General features: G+C 40.9%; 1 protein-coding gene across 1 annotated transcript in view; it reads right to left on the bottom strand.

Moving 5' to 3' along the window:
- Positions 1-19,898: 19,898 nt before the first annotated feature.
- UPP2 (uridine phosphorylase 2) overlaps positions 19,899-24,293 on the bottom strand; it is a 44,162-nt gene continuing 39,767 nt past the window's right edge. The window contains exon 7 of the mRNA XM_022569776.3: positions 19,899-20,418. Within this exon, the coding sequence (XP_022425484.1) occupies positions 20,267-20,418 (152 nt within the window). The 3' untranslated portion in view covers positions 19,899-20,266. The remainder of the gene's footprint in view (positions 20,419-24,293) is intronic.

The raw sequence follows: 24,293 nt of genomic DNA on the forward strand, positions 1-24,293 counted from the left end.
ATTTAGTAGCGCACTGTTTAGCCTTCATGTATTTGTGTTTTTTACAGTTTTTTTCCTGTAACTGATTTCCAATCTCATAGTGTTGTGGTCAGAAAAGATGCTTTATACGATTTCAGTTTTCTTAAATGTTCCGAGGCTTGATTTGTGATCCAAGATGTGATCTATCCTGAAGAATGTTGCATGTGCACTTGAGAAGAAAGTGTGTTCTGCTACTTTTGGGTGGAATGTTCTATAAATATCAATGAGATCTTTCTGGTCTGTTGTGTCATTTAAAGCTTGTGTTTCCTTATTTATTTTCTGTTTGGATGATCTGTCCACTGGTGTAAGTAGGGTATTAAAGTCCCCTACTATTATTGTGTTACTGTCAACTTCTCCTTTCATTGTTGTTAGCATTTGCCTTATGTATTGAGTTGCTCCTATGTGAGGTGCATAAACATCTATAATTGTTATAACTTCTTCTTGGATTGATCCTTTGATGATTATGTAGTGTCCCTCCTTATCTCCTGTAACAGTCTTTATTTTAAAGTCTATTTTATCTGATACAAGTATTGCTACTCTGGCTTTCTTTTGATTTCCATTTGCATTGAATATCTTTTTCCATCCCTTCACTTTCAGTCTGTATGTGTCCCTAGGTCTGAAGTGGGTCTCTTGTAGACAGCATATATATGGGTCTTGTTTTTGTATCTGTTCAGCCAGTCTGCTTCTTTTGGTTGGGGCATTTAATCCATTTACATTTAAGGTGATTATCGATATGTATGTTCCTATTACCATTTTCTTAATTCTTTTGGGTTTGTTTTTGTGGGTCATTTTCTTCTCTTGTGTTTCCTGCTTAAAGAACTTTCTTTAGCATTTGTAGTAAAGCTGGTTTGGTGGTGCTGAATTCTCTTAGCTTCTGCTTGTCTGAAAAGCTTTTGACTTCATCGTATCTGAATGAGATCCTTGCTGAGTAGAGTAATCTTGGTTGTAGGTTTTTCTCTTTCATCAGTTTAAGTATATCCTGTCACTCCCTTCTTTTTTTTTTTAATTTATTTTATTTTATTTTTAAAATTATTTTTGGCTTTGTTGCTGCACGCGGGCTTTCTCTAGTTGCCGTGAGTGGGGTCTCCTCTTCATTCTGGTGTGCAGGCTTCTCATTGTGGTGGCTTCTCTTAACGTGGAGCACGGACTCTAGGTGCACAGGTTTCATTAGTTGTGGCTCATGGGCTCTAGAGTGCAGGCTCAGCAGTTGTGGTGCACGGGCCTAGCTGCTCCACAGCACGTGGGATCTTCCTGGACCAGGGCTCAAACCCACGTCCCCTGCATTGGCAGGTGGAATCTCAACCATTGTGCCACCAGGGAAGCCCCACCACTCCCTTCTTGCCTGCAGAGTTTCCACTGAAAAATCAGCTGATGACCTTATGGGGATTCTGTTGTATATTATTTTTTGTTTTTCCCTTGCTGCTTTTAATATTTTTGCTTTGAATTTAATTTTTGTTAGTTTGATTAATATGTGTCTTCGTGTGTTTTTCCTAGGATTTATCCTGTATGGGACTCTCTGTGCCTCCTGGACTTGGGTGACTGTTTCTTTTCCCATGTTAGGGAAGTTTTCAACTATAATCTCTTCAAATATTTTCTCAGACCCTCTCTTTTTCTCTTCTTCTTCTGGGACCCCTATAATTCGAATGTTGCTGCGTTTAGTGTTTTCCCAGAGGTTCTTGAGATTGTCTTCAATTCTTTTCATTCTTTTCTCTTTATTCTGCTCCTCGGCAGTTATTTCCACCATTTTGTCTTCCAGCTCACTTATTCCTTCTTCTGCCGCAGTTATCCTGTTACTGATTCCTTCTAGTGTATTTTTCATTTCAGTTATTTTATTGTTCATCTCCGTTTATTTGTTCTTTCGTTATTCTAGATCTTTGTTAAACATTTCTTGTATTTTCTCAATCACTGCCTCCATCCTATTTCTGAGATTCTGGATCTTGACTATCTTTACTATCATTTTAGTATCATTACTATCATTACTCTGAATTTTTTCAGGTAGATTGCCTATTTCCTCTTCATTTATTTAGTCTTGTAGGTTTTTACCTTGCTCCTTCATCTGTGACATATTTTTTTGCCATCTCATTTTTTTTTTTTTTAATGAGTCAGGATTGTATAAGACAGGATTTAATAAGACAGGATTGTGTTCCTGCCTTACTGGTTCTTTGGCCTGAAGCTTCCAGTACTGGGGTTTGTAGCTATTGAGTAGAACTGGGTCTTGGTGCTGAGATGAGGAACTCCGTGAGACCTCACTTTGATGAATATTCCCTAGGGTCTGAGGTTCTCTGTTAGTCCAGAGGTTCGGACACAGAGCTCCCACTGCAGGAGCTTCGTCCCGCCCCTGGGCTCATGATCCAAGATCCCGCAAGCTGTCTGAGGTGACAAAAAATATATAAAATAAAGGAAAAAATAAAATTAGACTAGGAAACTAACAGATTTGTTAGAAAGAATATAAAAATAAAAATATAGATGAATCAACAACTGGAAGGTACATCAGTACCACAGTAGTAAAAAAGAGGAAGAGGGAAAAGAAAAAAAAAGGAGGGGGGAAAGACCTTGGTTGTGGAGAGCGGGGCCTAAGCAAGGGTGAGGTTTGGGTGGTGGTCGGGGCCAATGCTCAGGACCCACAGGGCTGGAAAAGGCCCTGGGGGCTATGGGGGTGGGACTTAGGCTCAAGGGACAAAAGGGGCCCAGTCGTGCCCCCCACCCCTGGTCTCAGGGGGCAGGGGACCTCACCTGGGAGCCCAGCAGGCTTCCTGGGCTCAAGTAGGCAGGGCAAATGCCCTCCTCTCCTCTCCTGCTCCTCCAGTCTGAGAGGGCCCCTCTCGCCTGCCTCTCCTGATCTCCCTGGCCTCCCTCCTATGCCCTCAAGAACCCACACAGCCTGGATGGGGCTTTGGAGGGGGGTTACCAGCCTGGGAGCTCAGCAGGCTCCCTGGCCCTAGTGGGCCAGGCGATCACCCTCTTCTCCTCTCCTGCTCTTCCCAGAGAGTTCCTCCTGCCTGCCTCTTCTGATCTCCCCAGCCTCAGGGGCACTGATCCTATCTGGCCTCCACTTCTCCTCCCCACTTGGTCCCCCTGCATCCTACTGGTTCACTTTGGGGTTCCTCCCATCTCCTTGGGTGTCAGAGTCCCTCACCAGCGGCCAGCACATGCCCTAGTTGTGGGGAAAAACTAATTCTGCATCTTCCCACACGGCCATCTTGACTTCCATATATCAGTCAGCAACTGACTGCTAACTGCATACCAAGGGTATGTTATAGGTGCTTTGCATGTATGAAATAATTCGATATGCAACAACAACCCTGTGAGATATGCACTATTTTTAGCTGTGTTGTGTAATTGGGAAACTAAGGCACAGGAAGGTGACTTACCTTGCCCAATATTACACAGCTCATAAGAACCTAGATTTAAAAACCAGGTAACCTGGCTTCTGAGCCCTGAACTCTACTGCCTCCGAGTCTCAGGATTTGCCAGTCTGGCCATCCTCTGATGTCACAAATATCTAGAACTATGCTGAGAATCTATAGGAAATGATGGGACATAGTCACAAGTCAGGCATGGGGACTCTTCTTTGGATTTTTACCTGGGTATGAACTCAAATGTATCATAATGGTGTGATTTAAGAAGTGCTGAAAAAGTCCCCTAGGAGCCCCCATTATCTGGAATAGATGCTAAGTTCCTTCCAATAGTTGAAGCACTTATGAAAATGTGAATCCTCCAGGAAGGCTATTCCCTTTAGCCATCGTTTCCAAGGTCTATTCCATAGAACTTTCTTTCCCAAGATCTATTCATGCACCAAATACTGTAGTCCCAGCTAGTGAGTCTAAAAATAAGGCCTCACTTCTTTTTTATATATAAATGGTTTTGCCATAACCACCATCCAGTATTTTTACCTGTTTCTCTTCTACACATTTTCGGAAATGCCTGCATGTTACACAAATGCGTCCTGGTTGAAGCTCGTCATTGTAGACAGCCCTGTGGCTCCATCCACAGGTCCACTGCTCAGCAAATCATCTTTTGCCATCCCATATCTGGCTTCACTTAGGCAGTTGCTGTTCTTCCTTCAAGCTTTGCTCCAAGCATGAAAACAGAGAATTTCCGTAATTCCACACACTAATAGCCTGTAGCAATTCACAAGACTTATTGAAGGCTTGGACGCTAAAAGGGGATTATGATCAGAGAAATAAGGAATGAATATACTAGTTGTGATCAGAGACCAACTCTTCCACAGGTCTCCCACCAGCCACCATTCTCCTTGGCATTGTGTGCCATGATGTGGTAGTGGCCAGCCAGTCTACATCCAGGAGGGAACCTGTGTGCCTCCTCCACCTAGAGGCCAGCCTCCAACAATCTCAGCCCCCAAGGGATGAAATGATTCCACCCCTTTAGAGTCTTTCCAGGACTACTGATGGGGGTAAGGAAAGAGGGCTGTGGGGAGGTGATGCAGAGAAAAGTGAAAAATCCATCCCTTCCCAATGGGGTTGACTTGCCCCAAGTGCTCACAAAGTACCCATCAGAAGCTAGCACTCAGTGCCTTCTTCAATGAACTATTCATTATTGAACAACACTGTGTTGGGTACACCAAGAATTCACTGCACCAAACCCAACGTGTTACTTTCCAATCTCTTCTCCAGCATGCTGTGAACACTGGTCCAACCCCATACCTTCTGGTCATGGTTCAGTCACTGCCCCAAATCTCCTATAAGCAAATACCTAGGCAAGAACACACAGAGCACTCAGGAACAAGGACAATGTTCGGGCATAGGGTAGTCTAAATGTAGATTTAGAAGAAAAAAAAAAATAGTTCTTAGTGTTATTATTCTGCTAAAAAATAAATCCAAACACATTACTAAATGAAACTTAATATTTCAATTTGAAGCATCTACATTTAGTTGTTTCTACTGTATTCAGGTCTTCCAAAAAGAACGGTGATGTATGTATATTAAAAAAAAAAAAAAACCCGCATGCTGTAATATTGTGCATTAAAAGTAGCAGAAAGCAAGCAAGCAAGCTGGGGTTAGAGACAAACCACTCCAAACCCATGCAACTTTGTAACCAGAACACTAACATCAACATAAATGTTACCTGGGGAATTAACTGGGACCACCCAGGAGACTACCACAGTGAATGAAAAAAACCCCAGACACAGCAGAGAGGAAATGCTGCTAACACCTCATTTGGAGCACAGGTGGTAGGTGCTGAGAAATGCCCTTGGAAGTGGGCCTCTGAGCTGGCAGTCTGCTTTTGTGGTGGGCCTGGGAGGCAGCATGAGTTCAGGCCATGGCCGCCAAACTGAGTAACCCCAGCTATAGCAGGGCCGCAGGCTGCCAGCTCTCCTCATCCGTACCCTTTGCAAAGAGTCAGATTTTCTCTCAACCTGTTCTTTCACAGAGAGTGAAGTGGTTTCAAGTGTCCTATTTGTGGGGAGTCTCCATTTCACCTCCTTCACTGTGCACAGACTAAAGGCCTGGGCTTTGGTTTCTACACTTGACTCCATGCCTCCTCACTCTTGCCCCCTGGAACAGAGGTCAGCAAACTTTTCTTTAAAGGGCTAGATAGTAAGTATTTTCACCGTTGCCAGTCATATGATGTCTATCGAAACTGCACAGTTCTGCTGTTGTAGTGCGAAAGGAGCCAGAGACAATATGTAAACACTGGGCCTGGCTGGGTTCCAATAAGACTTGACAAAAACAGGAGAGGCGATTTTGGCTCCCAGACTGTAGTTTGCTGACCCCTGACCCAGAGAAGCACCACTTTCTGTATTGTGTGTTCATCTGCTTCTGGGATATGGGCTTACTCTTTGTGTTTTCTCTCTCTTAAGGATTTCCCCTTATTTCTTGTGAGCTTAATAAGATGTTTTAAAGTGTCTCTGTGTGATTTATCCAGATCTGGGTGTTTCAGGATGGTAGAGGGAGTTTTGTAAAACCTAGTTCTCCATCCCGTTGGAAACAGAAGTCTGGTATGTCTTTTTCTATCTCTTTAATGTCAATCTTCAGTATTATGTTTTAGAAGTTCTTCCATAAATAGGATATAGCTGGATTTTGTTTTACTTTTCAATCTGATAGTCTCTGCCTTTTAACTGATGAGTTAAATTAGTTTACATTCACTATGATTACTGGTATCTTTAAATTTATTTTAGTCACTCTATATTATATTTTCTATTTATCATGCTATTTCTAGTCTTTCTTTTTCTTCCTCTTTCTTCCTTCTACAACATTAATCAAGTTTTCCTTTATTCTATCGTTTCCCCTTCAGTTGTTTGGAAATTCAACATTTAACTACTGTTCTGTGGACAGTAGCCTTTATATTTTAAATATGCACAAGTAACTTAATAAAGTCTAGTGTCATTACAGCCTCTACTCTCCTCCCAGTGATGGTGGGCCTGTAGGACCCTCCACTGATCACACTTCAGTTTTCCATTTTAATTTTATCTAGTTCTGGGTTTTAATCCCCCGAATTGATATTTCAGTCAGTTTTTACCAATTTCATTTCTCACCATTGCTTCTTGCATTCTACACATTCTTCTGAGCTCATTTCCCCTCCGAAATACATCTTTCAATTAGTTGTTCTTGCACTTCCCTGGTGGCGCAGTGGTTGAGAGTCCGCCTGCCGATGCAGGGGACACGGGTTCGTGCCCCAGTCTGGGAAGATCCCACATGCCGCGGAGCGGCTAGGCCTATGAGCCATGGCCGCTGAGCCTGTGCGTCCGGAGCCTGTGCTCCGCAACGGGAGAGGCCACAACAGTGAGAGGCCCACGTACCACAAAAAAAAAAAAAAAAAAATTAGTTGTTCTTTCAGCAAGTATCTAAGTGTAGGGAATACTCTCCACCTTTGTTTTTTTTTGTTTTTTACATCTTTATTGGAGTATAATTGCTTTACAATGGTGTGTTAGTTTCTGTTTTATAGCAAAGTGAATCAGTTATACATATACATATGTTCCCATATCTCTTGCATCTCCCTCCCTCCCACCCTCCCTATCCCACCCCTCTAGGTGGTCACAAAGCACCAAGCTGATCTCCCTGTGCTACGCGGCTGCTTCCCACTATCTCTTTTACATTTGGTAGTGTATATATGTCCATGCCACTCTCTCACTTTGTCACAGCTTACCCTTCCCCCTCCCCATATCCTCAAGTCCATTCTGTAGTAGGTCTGTGTCTTTATTCCTGTCTTACCCCTAGGTTCTTCATGACATTTTTTTTTGTTAAATTCCATATATGTGTGTTAGCATACAGTATTTGTCTTTCTCTTTCTGACTTACTTCACTCTGTATGACAGACTCTAGGTCCATCCACCTCATTACAAATAGCTCAATTTCGTTTCTTTTTACGGCTGAGTAATATCCCATTGTATATATGTGCCACATCTTCTTTATCCATTCATCCGATGATGGACACTTAGGTTGTTTCCATCTCCTGGCTATTGTAAATAGAGCTGCAATGAACATTTTGGTACATGACTCTTTTTGAATTATGGTCTTCTCAGGGTATATGCCCAGTAGTGGGATTGCTGGGTCATATGGTAGTTCTATTTGTAGTTTTTTAAGGAACCTCCATACTGTTCTCCATAGTGGCTGTACCAATTCACATTCCCACCAGCAGTGCAAGAGTGTTCCCTTTTCTCCACACCCTCTCCAGCATTTATTGTTTCTAGATTTTTTGATGATGGCCATTTTCTGACTGGTGTGAGATGATATCTCATTGTAGTTTTGATTTGCATTTCTTTAATGATTAATGATCCACCAAAGAACTGTCAACAGCTGCCGGCTTTTATCTGATGCACCTGCTAGTGTTGGAGGGTCTCCTGCAGAGGCGGGAGATGCTGTGGCTCACCGAGGGGATAAGGACACTGGCAGCAGAAGTTCTGGGAAGTACTCCCTGGCGTGAGCCCTCCCAGAGTTCCACCTCTGTTTTTTAAAAAGTTTTTATTTTGGGCTTCCCTGGTGGCGCAGTGGTTGAGAGTCCGCCTGCCAATGCAGGGGACACGGGTTCGTGCCCTGGTCCAGGAGGATCCCACATGCCGTGGAGGGGTTGGGCCCGTGAGCCATGACCGCTGAGCCTGCGCGTCCGGAGCCTGTGCTCCGCAACGGGAGAGGCCACAACAGTGAGAGGCCCGCATACCGCAAAAAAAAAAAAAAAAAATTTTTATTTTGTTATTCATAATTCATATATAATTCATATATTCATAATATTCTACCTGGGTGTAAAATTCTGAGTTGACAATATTTTTTTTCATGACTCTAAAGATATAATGTCCTAGATAATCTAGGATCTTTCAGGTTCTGTGGCTGCTATTGAGATGTGTGTTATCAATCAAATTGTTCATTTGTAGAGAACCCCTCTTTCCTTTTTTGTTTACTTTTAACATTTTGTCTTAGTTTTCTTAGATAACTTTACTACAGTATTCCCATGTGTGATTTGCCTTTATTTATATTGTGCTTCTCGAATATTTATGTCTTTTACCAATTCTGGAAATTTCTTAATCATTATGTTTTTGAATATTGTCTCTTTATTGTTCTGTGTACTCTTTCTTTCTAGAACTTCTTTTAGAATTTATTAGATCTTCTCATTTTATTCTTACTCTTACTTTTATATTTTCCATCTCTATTTCTGTGCTGTATTCTCAGTTGTTTTTTCAGTTCTATTTTAAAGTTCACTAATTCTTTCTTCAGCTGTGCCTAATCTTCTATTTAACTCATCCACTGAACTTTAACAATTACAAATTTTTTCATTTTTGTAATTTTCCAATTTTGAAATGTTTTGAAATTTTACATTTTATTTGGAAGTAAAATCTGGTTCTTGGTTTAGTATAGTGGTTCAGACCATATACTCTGGTGCTATAGACTGAAAGTTGTGTTCCCCAAATTCATATGTTGAAATCCTAACCCCCAATGTGATGGTATTGGGAGATGGGGCTTCTGGGAGGTGATTAGGTCATGAAGGTATAGCCCAAATGAATCAGGTTAATACCCTTGTAAAAGAGACCCCAGATAGTTCCCTTTCCCTTTTTGCCATGTGAGGTTACAATGAGAAGATGGCCATTTATGAACCAGGAAATGGCTTCTCACCAGACACTGAATCTGCTGGCACTGAACTTGGTCTTTCCAGCCTCCAGACTGAGAGAACTAAATTTCTGTTGTTTATAAACCACTCAGTTTATGGTATTTTTGTTATAGCAGCCCAAATGGACTAAGACATTTGGATAGAGAATGTTTTTGTACAAACTTCAGCTCTGTTTCTTATTAGACTTGTGACCTGGAGCAAGTTACTTAATCTCTCTGTGCTCCAGTTTTCTCATCTATAAACTGGTAAAATAATAATACCTCATAACACAATATAACAGTGTTGTTTGAGGATTAAATGAATTAGTATTTTCAAAGCATTTTTAAATTAACATTGGAATTTATTTTATTTATTTATTTTTAAAATTTGTTTATATTTTTGACCATGCCCCGTGGCCTGCGGGATTTTAGTTCCCCAACCAGGGATCTAACCTGCGTCCTTGGCAGGAGGAAAGCCAGGAGTCCTAACCACTGGCCTGTCAGGAAATTTCCTTGCAAAACATTTAGAAAAGTGGTCAGTGCTGTGCTATTATTATTATCATCATCAACATCATTCAAAGCAGCCTTGACTTTTTCCATTTCTCATTTCTGTGTTTCAATTACTTCTGTTACAGCTTTAATAATTTTAAAGATATTCTCTTTGGTAGTCACTTTCTATATCCCATCTAGTAACTCAAATTCTTGAATATAATCTTCCTGTATTTTATGACCATTTACTGTGCCTCACACAAAAATTGTTACGTACTTATTCTGTGACTTTTTATCATGAGCCTCATATTCAATGAGGCTGAATATTTTGTGAAAATGCCCTGCCACCTGTCTGTGTCTGTTGTACCATGTAGTTTTGCTTTTACTTATGCCAGGAGTGCCAGGGACATCTCTGTTCATAACCTAATTTTCTGTTTGTATTTTGAAATGGGGTTTCCTGGAATGCAATATAAATTTAAACTCCAACCCCAAGTAAGGATCAAGCATGGATTTTGTATCTCTCAGGGAATTACATGTTTCCCCCCACAGGTTGCCTAGACAGAGGCAGACAAGATTTACCAGGGTCTCCTCTGCAGGTGGGCAGATTTTTTTCTCTTGAGTCTTAGTCCCAACACCTCACCGAAAATGTGTCTACGTAAACTTTAATTCCAAGCCTCCAGGCTGTCAGGTCACTACTCTGGCTTTAAGTTTCTTCCTTCCTGTTAGCATCTTTTGATTCTCTTCCAGAAATGTTTTATGCGGCGTTTGCAGGTGTTTCCAGTGCTTTGGGATATGTTAGCTCTCCATCTTGCAGAACCCTCAGTAGACTTCTTTCTTCTCACAACATTATTTCACAACTGTCTTCCTTCCTTACTAGTCCCCTTCCTTCTCAATATTTCATTTTTCATCTTATTATCTTCCCCCACTTCATACCAGTTTCTTTCCTTACCTGGTAGTATATTTCGATCCTAGAGAGTCCCATATGTGCTATGACAACCTGAAAAGATAAATAGCCTTATTAAATGGTCTTTTACTGTCATTGAGATGCCAAAGTATTTATACCAAGGGCAATGCATAACTGCATTGCAAAACTGTTGCAGGCAGTTTTCATTTTAGCATCACAGACTTTGATCCTATAGGAATATTTCCTGATTTTGCTCTTCTTCTCTTCTCTCTACTGAGTGTTTTAGATTTCATCATTGTTTCTGATAGCTATTGATGTGTTAGTCATATTCTCTTACTGCATTCCTGACTCTGATAAACTGTGCTTTGAAAAATAACCTTGGTTAATTATACTATCTTGAGGAAGAGTGCCCAGACTGGCTGATACAAAGATTCAGGCCTCCTTGGTAGATATATTCCTATATTGAAGATGAGAATATTAGGCAAAACAGTCTCTCTACTGGTAATCATAACCATACCCAGCTCCTTGCTCTGATTTCTCACTCACCAAGCAAGCTTCTTAGAGCCAATGTGACTCCTTCTGTAGAACACAGAAGCCCATTGTAGATTGCCAACCAGCAGGCGTGATTCCATCAGGCCATATCGCATGAACTTTCTTTCCAAAAATTAGGAAATTAGAATTTGGTCTTATAAAAACCACAATACAGACCTCATTGAGCTTTTACTTTTTATTGTAGTAAAATATACTTATCATAACATTTACCATTTTAACCTTCTTTTGAGTGTACAAATCAGTGGCATTAGATACATTCACATGGTTTTGTAACCATCACCACTATCCATCCCAAACTGAAACTCTGTACCCATTAAACAATAACTCTCCCTTCCTCTTTCCCTCAGACCCTCATAACCACTTCTTTCTCTTTGAATTTGACTATCTAGATACAATAATTGTCCTTTTGTGTCTGCCTTATTTCACTTAGCATAATGTCCACAAGGTTCATTCATGTTGTAGCATGTGACAGGATTTCATTGAGCCTTTACTTTTATTTTTAAATTTTATTTATTTATTTTTGTTTGGTTTACTCTAAAAAATTTTTTTAATTTTTAAAGGTTACTTTCCATTTACAGTTATTAAAAAACATTGGCTATATTTCCTGTGTTGTACAATACATCCTTGAGCCTATTTTATACTTAACAGTTTGTACCTCCCATTGCCCCACCCTTATATTGCACCTCCCCCCAACCACCAGTTTATTCTCTACATCTGTGAGTCGAGCCTTTACATATATCCTCTGGGAGATAGAATATTCTTTATTAGCCACAAAGCCATAAGGAGTTTTATCTAAATAGATACTGAGATCACTGCTGACATCTCTCACTCATCAGCCCTTTAAATGCCACTCTCTCCCACAGCTACTGCTCTGGCTCTGTCATGTTTGAACTTTCCTTAGCCTTTTAGCAAAAGAAAGACTTTGGAAGCCATTATCTTCACATGAGAAGGGAATTTTTATTCTGAAGTACGTAAGCTGTTTAACTTATTAGGTGAAAATTTGAAGGCACAGACCTTCACAGTAGGGGAGCTGCCTAGTCTAAAAAGAAAGCAATGCCTTTGACAGCCCCAGCTTATCTTTACTCCATCTCTGCCCTGTGAGATGCGCCCTCCTACTGTGGGAGGGAGCTAGTCACGTCCTGGTCACCTACACCAGGTACAGTTTTTTGTTACCAGTAATTATCTCAGCCTTACTCCTCCTCCTTCCTCTTACCCCTTCAGACTGCCAATCAGTCCCGCTCTATGTGTTTCAGCCACTTCCCTTTGCCTGGGAATAAGGTCCAAACTCCTTACTCTGACTTTTAGGGCCTCACATAATAGAACCCCAAATCACCTTTCCAGATCCAGCAAAACAGGATTCTTTACTATTCTTATATATGTCCTGTATTGTCCTCCTTTGTCTTATTTCATGCTTTTTCCTTTGATGGCAACACCCGCTTTAGAATTTCTTTCAAAATTATGGCCCTTAAATAAAGTTCATCTCAAATATCCACCTTGTCCAAGGAACCCTTTCAAATTTTTCCATCTCCATTCAATCATTTCCCCTGGTAAGTCCTTAGAACACTTTTATTTCCACCTCTCTTTTCAAGTCTATCAGATTATCCTTGAATTGTAGTTATCCACACATTTGCCTTAGTGCCTCAAACTTAGTAGGCTGGGAATTGCCTAAAGGAGGTGACTGTGTCTTGCTTTCCCACAACACCTAGCACTGTGACTTGTGCAAAGTAGGTCCTTTATCAATATATTTGTTCTATCATTTACATGTTAACTTAGAGCATGTCCATGGCACTGCAACCTTGAATCAATCATGGAACCAGTTCTAGAATAGGTGTGACCTCTGGAGACCAAGGGGAAGGAAGGAGAAGGTAGGACCAGGCAGTGTAGGAGGCAGATCTAGCTAGTAGATTCGTGTCCACTGCTGATTATTTACCCAGCGTAAGTGGGACATGGGTAACATTTTGTTTACCCCATGATTGGTTCCTGTTGGTTACAATGTCGGGAGGAAGTGCAAATGCAAAGGACCTTAAACTCAGATGAAGAAATAAAGTTGGGGCTTCCCTGGTGGCACAGTGGTTGGGAGTCTGCCTGCCGATGCAGGGGACGCGGGTTCGTGCCCCGGTCCGGGAGGATCCCACATGCCGCAGAGCGGCTGGGCCCGTGAGCCATGGCCGCTGGGCCTGCGTGTCCGGAGGCTGTGCTCCACAGCGGGAGAGGCCACAGCAGTGAGAGGCCCACGTACCGCACAAAAAAAAAAAAAAAGAAAGAAAGTGATATGGAAGTGAAAAGAAGAATCCAGATTTTTAAGGATTTGTACTTCCTTTTTTAACAGAGGAGAGAGCAAAATCAGATTACTCAGATGATTTCTGTAACTCTGAAATGTCCCCAGTGCTTCACAATGTTAATGATTAAGTTACTATAGAGAATAACAGATTTTCTAAGAAATTTTAGAAATTTAGAAAATAAATAGACACAATCTTAAATTACTACCTTCTGGAGGGTAATTTTTGACTAATCCTGTACAAACTAGATGATACCGGTTTCTAGATTGTTTGCCTGATGATTTTTTAAACTATGTTATACTTATAAAAATAATGTCCAAATCATATTTAAGGTTTCAGGGGAAAAGGTGATTTAATGGTGGGCTTTTATTCTCAAGTTAAAATTGCTGTGCTCAGTTTTTAGAAAAATAAATGTTACGTTGATTCCAGACTGAGCAACACCTATTTAGGAGGAGTGAAAAAGCAAATAAGAAATGAGGAATGCGCTTCCCTGGTGGCGCAGTAGTTGAGAGTCCGCCTGCCGATGCGGGGGGCACGGGTTCGTGCCCCGGTCCGGGAAGATCCCACATGCCGCGGAGTGGCTGGACCCATGAGCCATGGCTGCTGAGCCTGCGCATCCGCAGCCTGTGCTCCACAATGGGAGAGGCCACAACAGTGAGAGGCCCACATACGGATAAAAAAAAAAAAAAAAAAGAAAGAAATGAGGAAAACCCTTGAGGAGTAAATAATGAAGCAGGTTGCAAATTATAAGTATTTTTAGTTCTTCATCTTAGGAGACATTGGATGGTAGACCCCCACTGGCCAATATTTTAGAATTCTTAAGAGATAGAGAAAGTCCAGGAGGACTGAGGAAAGAAATGTTTATAGAGTTTCTTTATTTTTTAAAAAGGACAAAGAGAGACCCTAATAACTAAGGATTGCATTTACTTAAGCTCTGATCCTGAGATGAAGATTGTAGATCAAATCCTCAAAAAATCTACTTATGGTATAGACATCTAGAGGCACACAGGATCCTGGAGAGGAACAGGGTGGCTTTATGAAACTCAGTATGTCAGACAATTTTAATTTCCTTCCATGACAGCGTGATGGAACATGTAGCTTGGAGGCAAGCAATAGAGGCCATTTATCTGTCTTTTACTCAAGCTTTCAATTCTATCATACATGGGATGCTCAGCAGCCAGCCAAGAAAGTGTAAGTTGAACACCCTGTTTTTCAAGCTGCAAGTCCTGGAGAGTTCCAGGAGAATTTTAAATACAAGCATACATTCTTGAATAGAGAGTTATATCTTTTTTTAAAGTGCTCTAGCAGTTAAGAAGAAAAATACTAACTTCTGTTTTGCAGTAAAAGAATTATCATTGAAAGATCTGCACATAGAATGACTTTAGCTTCTTACATTTTTCCGAATGGTTTTTGGTCCCCAGATGTATTTTGGAGGCTGTATTAATGGATCCCAGCAGGAACCAGATGGTACAATTAAACTGGGGAACTGAGAGAATTTCCTGAAAGGACTATCCACAAAGGGGTGGGCAGGATTTAGGGAACAACAAAGGGTGGTGTAGCTGGAACAGCTGTTACCAGCCCTGATGTGAGGGGTCTGGAAGGGAGCAATAACCAGAACCTAGAGGACAGCAGTATGACTAGGGCCATCCAGAGGGACTGTGGCCTGTGGTAGGGGACACAGGTATCCTGCCATGACTCAGCCCAAGGAAAGTGTGCAAACCCATGAAATTATATGCAAACTCAGGGGTATACATGTGAATGTGCATTTTCCTGCTGAGCAGGTCCATAGATTTTTATCAACAGTCTCCAAAATGAATCCCAAATGTTAAGAGCTATGTTTTTAAAAGAAGGATATAAAATTTAAACTCACTTTGTTGTATTTCTGAAGTTGATAGTTTGTAGTCCTTGTTAAGTACCTACAGGGTGCAAAGCACTAAATAACATTCTATAACTGGATAAAAATGAACCAGGAGAAGTCATTGAGTGCATTTTGGACCAAAGATTGTGTTTTACTAAGATTGTGTTGTGTGTCAATGGTCTAGTGTGTTTGGGAGTGAAACATGGAGCAGAGGAACTGGTCTGGCTGTAGCAAATTACACGTAGCAAATTACACTGAATAATATACACATGTTACTTGGAAAGGTTGATCAAGGGATAACATTTGGGCAAAATTAACTTGACAGGTAGTCAGCTATGTATTTGCTTTAATGGGTTGATTGATTGTGGTTTTGTTTGTTTTTTGGGTTTTGTTTATATATGTACACACACACGCGTGTAATTCATACATATGATATATGTCTTAGCTGTGGGTACCATAACAAAATAACAATGACTGAGTGGCTTAAACAACAGAAATTTATTTTCTCACAGTTCTGGAAGCTACGGGTCCCAGACCAAGATTCCAGCTGATTCCATATCGGTTGAGAGCTCTCTTCCTGGTTTGCAGATGGCAACCTTCTCACTGCATCCTCACATGGACTTTTCTCAGTACATGTGTACAGAGAGAGAAAGAGAGTGAGCTCTCTGGTGTCCCTTCCGATATGGACACTAATTCTATCAGATCAGGGCCCCATCATGTGACCTCATTTAACCTAATTCCTTATAGACCCCTATCTCCAAATATAGCAACACTGAGGGTTAGATCTTCAACATAAGAATTTGGTGAGGGGAACACAAAAATTTAATCCATAACAATAATATAAATATATTAATATGTATAATTAATTCACTTTTACTGTGTCAGGCACTGTGCACGTTGCTGGAGATATAAAATGGTTAAGATATTGTTCCTCTTTTTGGTGAGAATGCTAAAAAATCTACTCTTAGCAAATTTCAAGTGTACAGCACAGAGTTAAACTATAGTCACCGTACTGTACATCAGATCCTCAAAACTTATCATCTTATAACTAGAAATTTGTACCGTTTGACCACTTAGACCAACATCTCCCCATTCCCTGCCCCCAGCCCTTGGTAACCACCATTCTACTCTCTGTTTCTATGAATCTGACTTTTTTTTTGGATTCCACATGTAAGTAATACCATATAGTATTTGTCTTTGTCTGGTTTATTTTACTTGGTATAATGCCCTCCAGTTTCATCCATGTTGTCACAAATGGCAGGATTTCCTTTTTTATGGATAAATAATATTCCATTGTGTGTATCTATCTATCTATAGATACAATGCATTGTGTGTATGTGTGTATATATATATATATACACACACACATACATACACATATATATAACACATTTTCTTTATCCATTCATCAGTCAACAGACACTTATGTTGTTTCCATAGCTTGGCTATTGCATGAAAGGTAACTATGTGAGGTGATGGATGTGTTAATTAACTTGATTGTGGTAATCATTCCACAATGTGTATATCTTATCAAGTCATCATATTGTACACTTGAAAATATATACATTTTAGCTGTCAACTATACCTCAGTTAGAGAAAAAAGATACTGTTCTTGTTGAGGAGTAAGAGTCAAGTAAAAGAGCTTGACCTTTATATAACTAGTCCAGTGGAGGCACCATTGAAAGACTTCTAGAAGTTCAGCTGGAGGAGTGCCTGCCAGATTCCCAGACTCTTCATTCTTTTAAATCAGTGCCTTTTGACCCAGGCTGCACATCACCAGGGGAAATTTTTTTAATAGGTTTTCCCAGTCCCACTTCCAGAGATTCTCATTTAGCTGGTCTGAGATGGGGCCCCAAATGGTGGTTTTTGAAGGCTTCCCTGCTGACCCTAATGTGCAGCAGTGTTGAGAGCCACCTGGAGTAAAGGCACTGACACACACACCCCTCCCCCACCCCACACCCCACACTCACCGCTACACTACACTACACTCTGGCTCTTGGAATCACGGCTAGTTGTTCTTCTTCTGATGATTAGTTCACATTTTGTCTTAGAGATGCTGTAAAATTTTTCTCTTTATGAAGCAGCTGCTAGGCAGCCCAGAGCCAATTCAGCGCCTCCTGTCGGCTGGTGCATGGACTGTATGCGATGCATCTTGGTATTAGCTTCAGGCTTTGTGCCAATGATGCCCCTTCCCTTCCCTTTTCCTTTTTCTTTCCCACTTAGGTCTAATTTGTACTATCTTGATGTGCTTTTATTTATCCTTGTAAACTGTCTCTGATTCTTTTGGGGAAGAGGGAGAGATATGGATTTATAATGAATGAATGAACAAAGAAAAAACACACCAAAAATACATGTAACACCCATACACAGAAATCACCAGAAGAGTTTTTGCAAGCCTGTCTGTTTCTTGAATAGATTTCTAGGAGGGCGAGACTGAATGAGTGGAGAAGGTGGGGTTAGAGGTGAGGTGAAGAGCTGGCTCCCAGACTTAGCGCAGGAACAGGTGAGTAGTGACTGAATGCCTGCATCTGACAGCACTCCATGGCAGTCGAAGGGTAGAAGGAGGGCAGTCGAAGGGAGGCATGAGCCTCCCAAATGAAGACAAGCTGGGCAGCCATTATCCAAGTTCATGAGAAAGGACAAGTGTTCTCAGCATAGCCTACAAACGAGGACACATTGATATCTTCCTAGTGCAACCCTAGTTCTAAGGGAACTAGATGTGATGAACTGGGGGGGAATTAAACTTGGAGACCTTCCTGAAGGAGGTGAATCTAGGGTTTGGTTTTGACAGAGGGGAAAGACATGTGCTATAGCAGAAAGCAAGAAGTTCTAGACATCACCACAACTCTACACTGATGGTACAGAGGACTTTCCACCCCGTAAAATGAGATGTCCTGGGAGGGACAGCCAAGGAGAGCTGAGATGACAAGGGACTGAATAAGGAAAGGATAAGTCTCGTAAAGACTAGAGGCATTTTAGTGAGAGTTTATGAAGGAAATGTATGAAGCGGATTCATTCTTCATTTAACAAACCTTTACTGAGCACCTAGAATGAGACAGGCGCTGTTTGGGTGCTTGGGGTACAGCAGTAAATAAAACAAATGCAGTCTTTGTCCTCATGAGCCTTATAGCCTAGGCACATTAATTCTATAGAGACACAAATCATGACATAATTGCAAGCGGTGATGAGTAATTTAAGGAGGCTGCAGAGGGCGTTGTGGGAGGCTGTGGGTGGGGCTGGGAGGAAGCTGGCTTGAGGAGCAGGAGGGCTGTCCACTGGTGGACAGGTTGGAGAGCTATCTAGGAGAATCAACTCATAGGACTTGGCAATTGTTTGGATGTGGGAATGAGGAAGGCAGATTTGTCAAAGAGGTGTCCCAGGTTGCTGGCAGGTGCGTGCGCATACACACACCCTTCCACAGGAGCTGAGGGGAGGACTGACTGCAATTATTTCTTTCTTCTCTCTCTCATAACCTCTCCTCTTCTCTCAATAAAAAGGAAAATAAGATTTTCCAGGAACAGGTAAATAAAAGTTCATATTGAAGGCTTACGGAGAACAGTCTGAAGTAGTTTCCACCTGGTCTAAAAATATATATGAAACACAGTGAAAACCACACTAATGACCTCAGTGTTATTCTACGTTACTTTTAGTTTTGATGCTGGTATTTGATGGTGAATTACTGGGATACTTTAAAAATTGCACTCCAAGCATATCTATTGCCAAAAAAGTTCCCAAACTGATGCTCCTCTCAGGAGATTGTTTATTGTCTTTGATTACAAAGAGAAAAAAGAGGTCTCTCTCATGGTTGGAATTAAATTTTATTTGAGCCACAACAATATAAATATATGTACACAATGTTACATGCTATTCAAGATTGTAAGCTCTCCTCCACCCTTCCGCCATCCATGCTTCCCAACTCTTAAGTGTATCAGCCTTAGAAGAACCCCCCAGGAGGCATCAACTCATACAGAGCAAGGTGTATTCCCTAAGTGACACCATGCCTGCCAGAGGGTCAAACTGAATAGGGGTACAGGTTGGGTGCAGGCAAGACCTGCTTCAAAGTCACACGAAAGGATGACTTTAACATCTTAAACGCAGGTCTAAATTCACTTGTTATTAATTCCTCAGCCTATGAAGTTAATATTGAAATGAAATTTTAAAAATACAGCCTCGGGCTTCCCTGGTGGTGCAGTGGTTGAGAGTCCGCCTGCCGATGCAGGGGACACGGGTTCGTGCCCGGGTCCGGGAAGATCCCACATGCCGCGGAGCGGCTGGGCCCATGAGCCATGGCCGCTGAGCCTGCACATCTGGAGCCTGTGCTCCGCAACGGGAGAGGCCACAACAGTGAGAGGCCCGCAAACCGCAAAAAAAAAAAAAAAAAGTACAGCCTCTTCAAAATGCATTTTCTTAAAAGAAAAATAATTGCTAGAAGGTGATTTAATCATTTGTGATTTCTGAAGAAAAATGAAGATCTTTCTTTGCATTTCCAAGGGTTTTCATTTGAAAATCAGTGTGTGATCTAGAGTTGTTACTTTTTGTGATAAAATCACAAACATGGGCAAACCTAAGCCTCTAACCCTATTACGTGGTGCACTGAAATCCTGCAGGGGAAAAAAAAGAAGTATGGTCACATTTCCCTAAGTGTAGCTTTTTCATATAGACCTACATTACACTGACACTTTTTTTCTGTAAATATTTTGAATATGCATGATCAATTTCTGTCACTTGTCCAACATCTAGAAGTGCCTGACAACGTTCTAACATGAATTTCTGGATTAGTTTCAGAAACAGAGTGACGGGTAACTGTATCCACAAGTGGTTGATCTATTTTGATGTGAACCTAATTAATGCTGCATATGAAACTCCAAATGTCACAGTACAGGAGTTTTACAGTTTTAATTATTAGACTGACTTAGCTAACTCATTCTAAAATGAAATTTGAATTTAATTTAATGTAAGTTATTAAACTTTTACAATAAATTCTTTTTTTAAGAGAAAGGGTTGTAGAAAATCATTCAATTATGATTTTAGCATGTGGATGAGAACTATATAAAAATGCCACAAATAATATATGACTTCAACATTATGACTGGAACTACAAACTTGCAGGGAAGGATTGGGCTGGCCAGCTATGATGTCTGGTCACGAAGTCCAAGCCGCTGTTTGATGAATCTGGAGATGAGGAGCTGAGGCCGTTTCTGGTACTCCACCAGAACATCATGGGGAGAGTTGATCTGGTCGCATTCAAGTCTGTTGAGAAGTGTCACACAGACCACAGCAGCTAGAAGAGCAAATAAGACCATTACCAAACAAATGGGTTTATCTTTTGCATAGAAACATTAACCAGACACCCCCGTGTCCCTAGCACATGTACTTTGTGTTGTTTTCCCTTTACATAAATGCAATCTACTGAACCTTCCAGACTTCCATATGAATTATAATTCATATTTCTGTGGACTCCCACCAAACACTCCACCTAAATAAGTTAATTGAAATAATTTTCAGCACTCTCCCTTCTCCTTTCCCCTATAATTGGCTACATTAAGGCTTAGAAAAGATTTGTGTTCAAGATAAGAACAAGGAGGGATCTTTGCCATCCAAGATACACAAACCTCCAGCTTTCTATCCCATTTCCAATTCTTAGAGCAGGCTTTTCTTTTTCTTTTTTTTTTTTTAACATCTTTATTGGAGTATAACTGCTTTACAATGGTGTGTTAGTTTCTGCTTTATAACAAAGTGAATCAGCTATACATATACATATATCCCCATATCCCCTCCCTCTGCGTCTCCCTCCCATCCTCCCTATATCACCCCTCTAGGCGGTCACAAAGCACCGAGCTGATCTCCCTGTGCTATGTGGCTGCTTCCCACTAGCTATCTATTTTACATTTGGTAGTGTATATATGTCCATGCCACACTCTCACTTCATCCCAGCTTACACTTCCCCCTCCCCGTGTCCTCAAGTCCATTCTCTATGTCAAGCAGATTTTTCTTACTTCAGGATATAACTAGAGAGCTAGCCATTTTTTTCCTGAGATGACATTTTACTCCTTGGTGCAGTGTTTGAGTTTGCCTACTGGAGAGGGAAGTAAATAGAGAAGAGACATGGCCACTAACCTTGGGAAATAGCAATAAAGGCGAGTACTGACTCTTTTGAAATCTGAGAAAAAAAAATGAAATGATATGCTTAAATGAAATGATATGCATAAATGATATGCTTAAGAATCAGCTCCATGAAGGAGCACATTTATTAGCATTTAGTTTCTAAAGAATGAGGACAAAATCTTGTGATAGTTACAAAACTAGGGGGAAAGAGCAAACATCTTTCTTTTAAAAAAAATGAAATTCTCATTTTTGAAAACACACCATAAAAGCGGCGTCTTTGGTTTGTTCCAGCAAGAACAAGAGAGAGACATTGGGTCCCCTGCAAATTCTTTATCATCAGTTTCACATGAAATCTTTGATTTCAAGGAATGTGGTTATACACATTGAAATCAGTGACAACCACTTTGAATTGATAGCAGTCTCACAATCTCTATGTTCATCTGCATCATTTTAAAAAGGATTTCAGTGGATCTGGGATTAGATGTAGCTACAGTCACAAGCTTTGAGGTCATGAAGATAAAGTTGGGTTTGAGTGTGATATTTATTTCTTTGACTTCTGCACTATCTCAGACTTCTGGATTTGAGAAGGCGAAATGGACTGTAATCATAATAGATGCTATCTTTTTTGTTTGGTTTAGCTCTTGCTATATGCTGGGTATTTATGATACCATTTAGACCTCATAGCTGTGCCATGAGCTAGCTCTTATTTTTATCCCCTTTGGACAAATGATGAAATGAGGGCTTAGGGAGGTAAAATGGCCCAGTAGGACACAGCTAGTAAATAACCAATCAATTCCCAGCTTCATAAACTGCTGAGAAGACACTCTACTTCCCATCCCTCCTCCTCTGCACATGGCGAACCATAAGGCAGACAGATCAGTCAAACTGACCCTCCTGTTCAGTGAACTGAAAAGCAATTGAAAATATCCAACTTGAGCTGAGTCAAGTATTTTCATCACCTAGTACCCTGTTTATTCAAAACTCATTCAGTTGTAAAGTAAGTTGGCCCAACAGGTAAACAAGTAAATGGAAGAGCTAGAAACTTCCTCGGCTTTTCAAGTTAATGATCAGCAAGTCTGTGATGGCTGACATGAACTGGTGGTAGCAGGGAAAAGATGAAAGTACTTCTCTAATCCTTCACTTGGCAGAAGGATAAAAGGAAACACGTGCTCTGTACTTGTCAAGGAGCGGGAGCTGACTTGACTTAACGTCTTCTCCGGCTATTTCAAGGGTGAGGCCAAAGAGGGACAAGAACAGGTCGTCGCGATCTCAGTGGTGTTTTCTTGATGCTAGAGGACCCATTAACAAGCAGCCTGTAATAATCTTGTCGTCTAAAATTACTATTTCCACAAGCAATTAAAAGGGACTAATTTACCCAAAACAATTTGTCAAAGTTAAGCCTGACAGCTTTGCTACCATAATCCTCAGGTTGGGCAGGGAGTATGGCTCCTGCAGAGAGGCATTCAGTGACCTAGCTGTCACCAAGGAGGTTGTCAGCTAACTGACCTCAGGCTGCAATGGGATGGGAACACACCAGTGTTAACGTGAAGCTCATTGTACCCTCGGCCACACCAGGAACTCCCAGTGATTCTAACTCTTTGATTGTTTTTGGTCCCTTTGCAAATCTGATGAAAGTTGTTAACTGCAACCTCTTTTCACAAAAATACACATATGCACATACACACAAAATATTGTGTATAATTTCAAGGGTTTCAGGGCTCCTGAAGCCCACCCTGAATTATTAGAAATCTATGGTCCCCCATGGATCCCTGCTTTAGCTCCACCTCTGTGATTCAGAATGGAGTTCCAGGAAGGTTTTCCCATGAATTGTAGGCAAAGGCAGCAATGTGAGGCAGAAACTCCCTGTGCACAGCAGAACCAAACAGGGCTGGGTCTCAGAAAATGGCAAAGCAGCAAAGGTTGGCTTTGGAGTGTCCAGCCTGGCCCTTAGGACTGCCCCTCTCCCACCTCTCCCCGGCCGTTTACAGGGAGCCCTTCACTTCTCAAGGTTTGAGCTTTTTAGGCAGACCCCATCTTTATTTCTCAGGTGCCTGGTATATAAAACACAGAAACCTCAACAACCCAGAACCTTTGCACTTCCTCTGTCTCCTCTGAGACGTCTATCACAGGCTGTTGACTGCTAATCAAAAACCAAGTGGAGAAAATTTATATTCAAAGGATCTGGTCAAAGCTAAGGAGCATAGGAACAAGTTGTTCATCTAGACTGGCATTTCTGAAAATGTGCTCCACTGGCCACTTGCGTCAGAACTAGAGCTTGTTAATAATGCAGATTTTTAGGCTTTATCACAGACATACAGAAAAAGGAGTGAGGAATAAGAAAGGGCAGTTAATCTGTACTTAAAACAAGAAACTCAGTTAAATTATTTGCACATTGATATTTGACAGCTATTGCGTTAAAGACTTTAAACTCTATCCTGAATTAAATCAAATTAAAGCAAATGTTCATACCTGCACCCTAGTACTTTAGGTTCCCAGAGAACCAAGATTTAGCATTAACTCTATCAAAAATTGTCCCATATCTTTTATAAAAGTACTACTAAAGACACTGTCGATGTAATATAGCTGATAATTTCACTTAAGTTTAACATTTGGATAACGTTTTTATGACAAACCTTAAATGCTTTCTTTATAAGATAATGAGAGCTGTGTAACTCAAAGTGTTTCCATTTTCAACTTGGCCTCTAGGAAACTCAGAACTAACTCTAAGTATTTAGATTTAGTATTGCCCTACCAGGTAGCTCTTTGATATTGAGAACTCCCCATCCACTCCCTTAAATACATGCCTCTTATTCTCTTTACCTTTGCTTAAATTATTTATACATTCATCTTTTATTGAAAGCTGCTGCTAATGCCTTTTAGAAAAAGGAGAAAGTATAAGTAATCTGTCGATAGATAAATATGATACTCTTTTACACCTATGGAATAGTGCCGGGAAAGGGGGTGAGGAGGCAGGAGATAACAGGGCTAGTCCATCTTCATTTTGATCTGGCTGTGTTTCCTTAGACAGGTCACTTTTTACTCTCTGGGTCT

The sequence above is a fragment of the Delphinapterus leucas genome, chromosome 8 (genome assembly GCF_059928025.1).
Source record: "Delphinapterus leucas isolate spDelLeu-1000000601 "Yukka" chromosome 8, BTC_Dleu_Yukka2, whole genome shotgun sequence".
Classification (NCBI taxonomy): domain Eukaryota; kingdom Metazoa; phylum Chordata; class Mammalia; order Artiodactyla; family Monodontidae; genus Delphinapterus; species Delphinapterus leucas.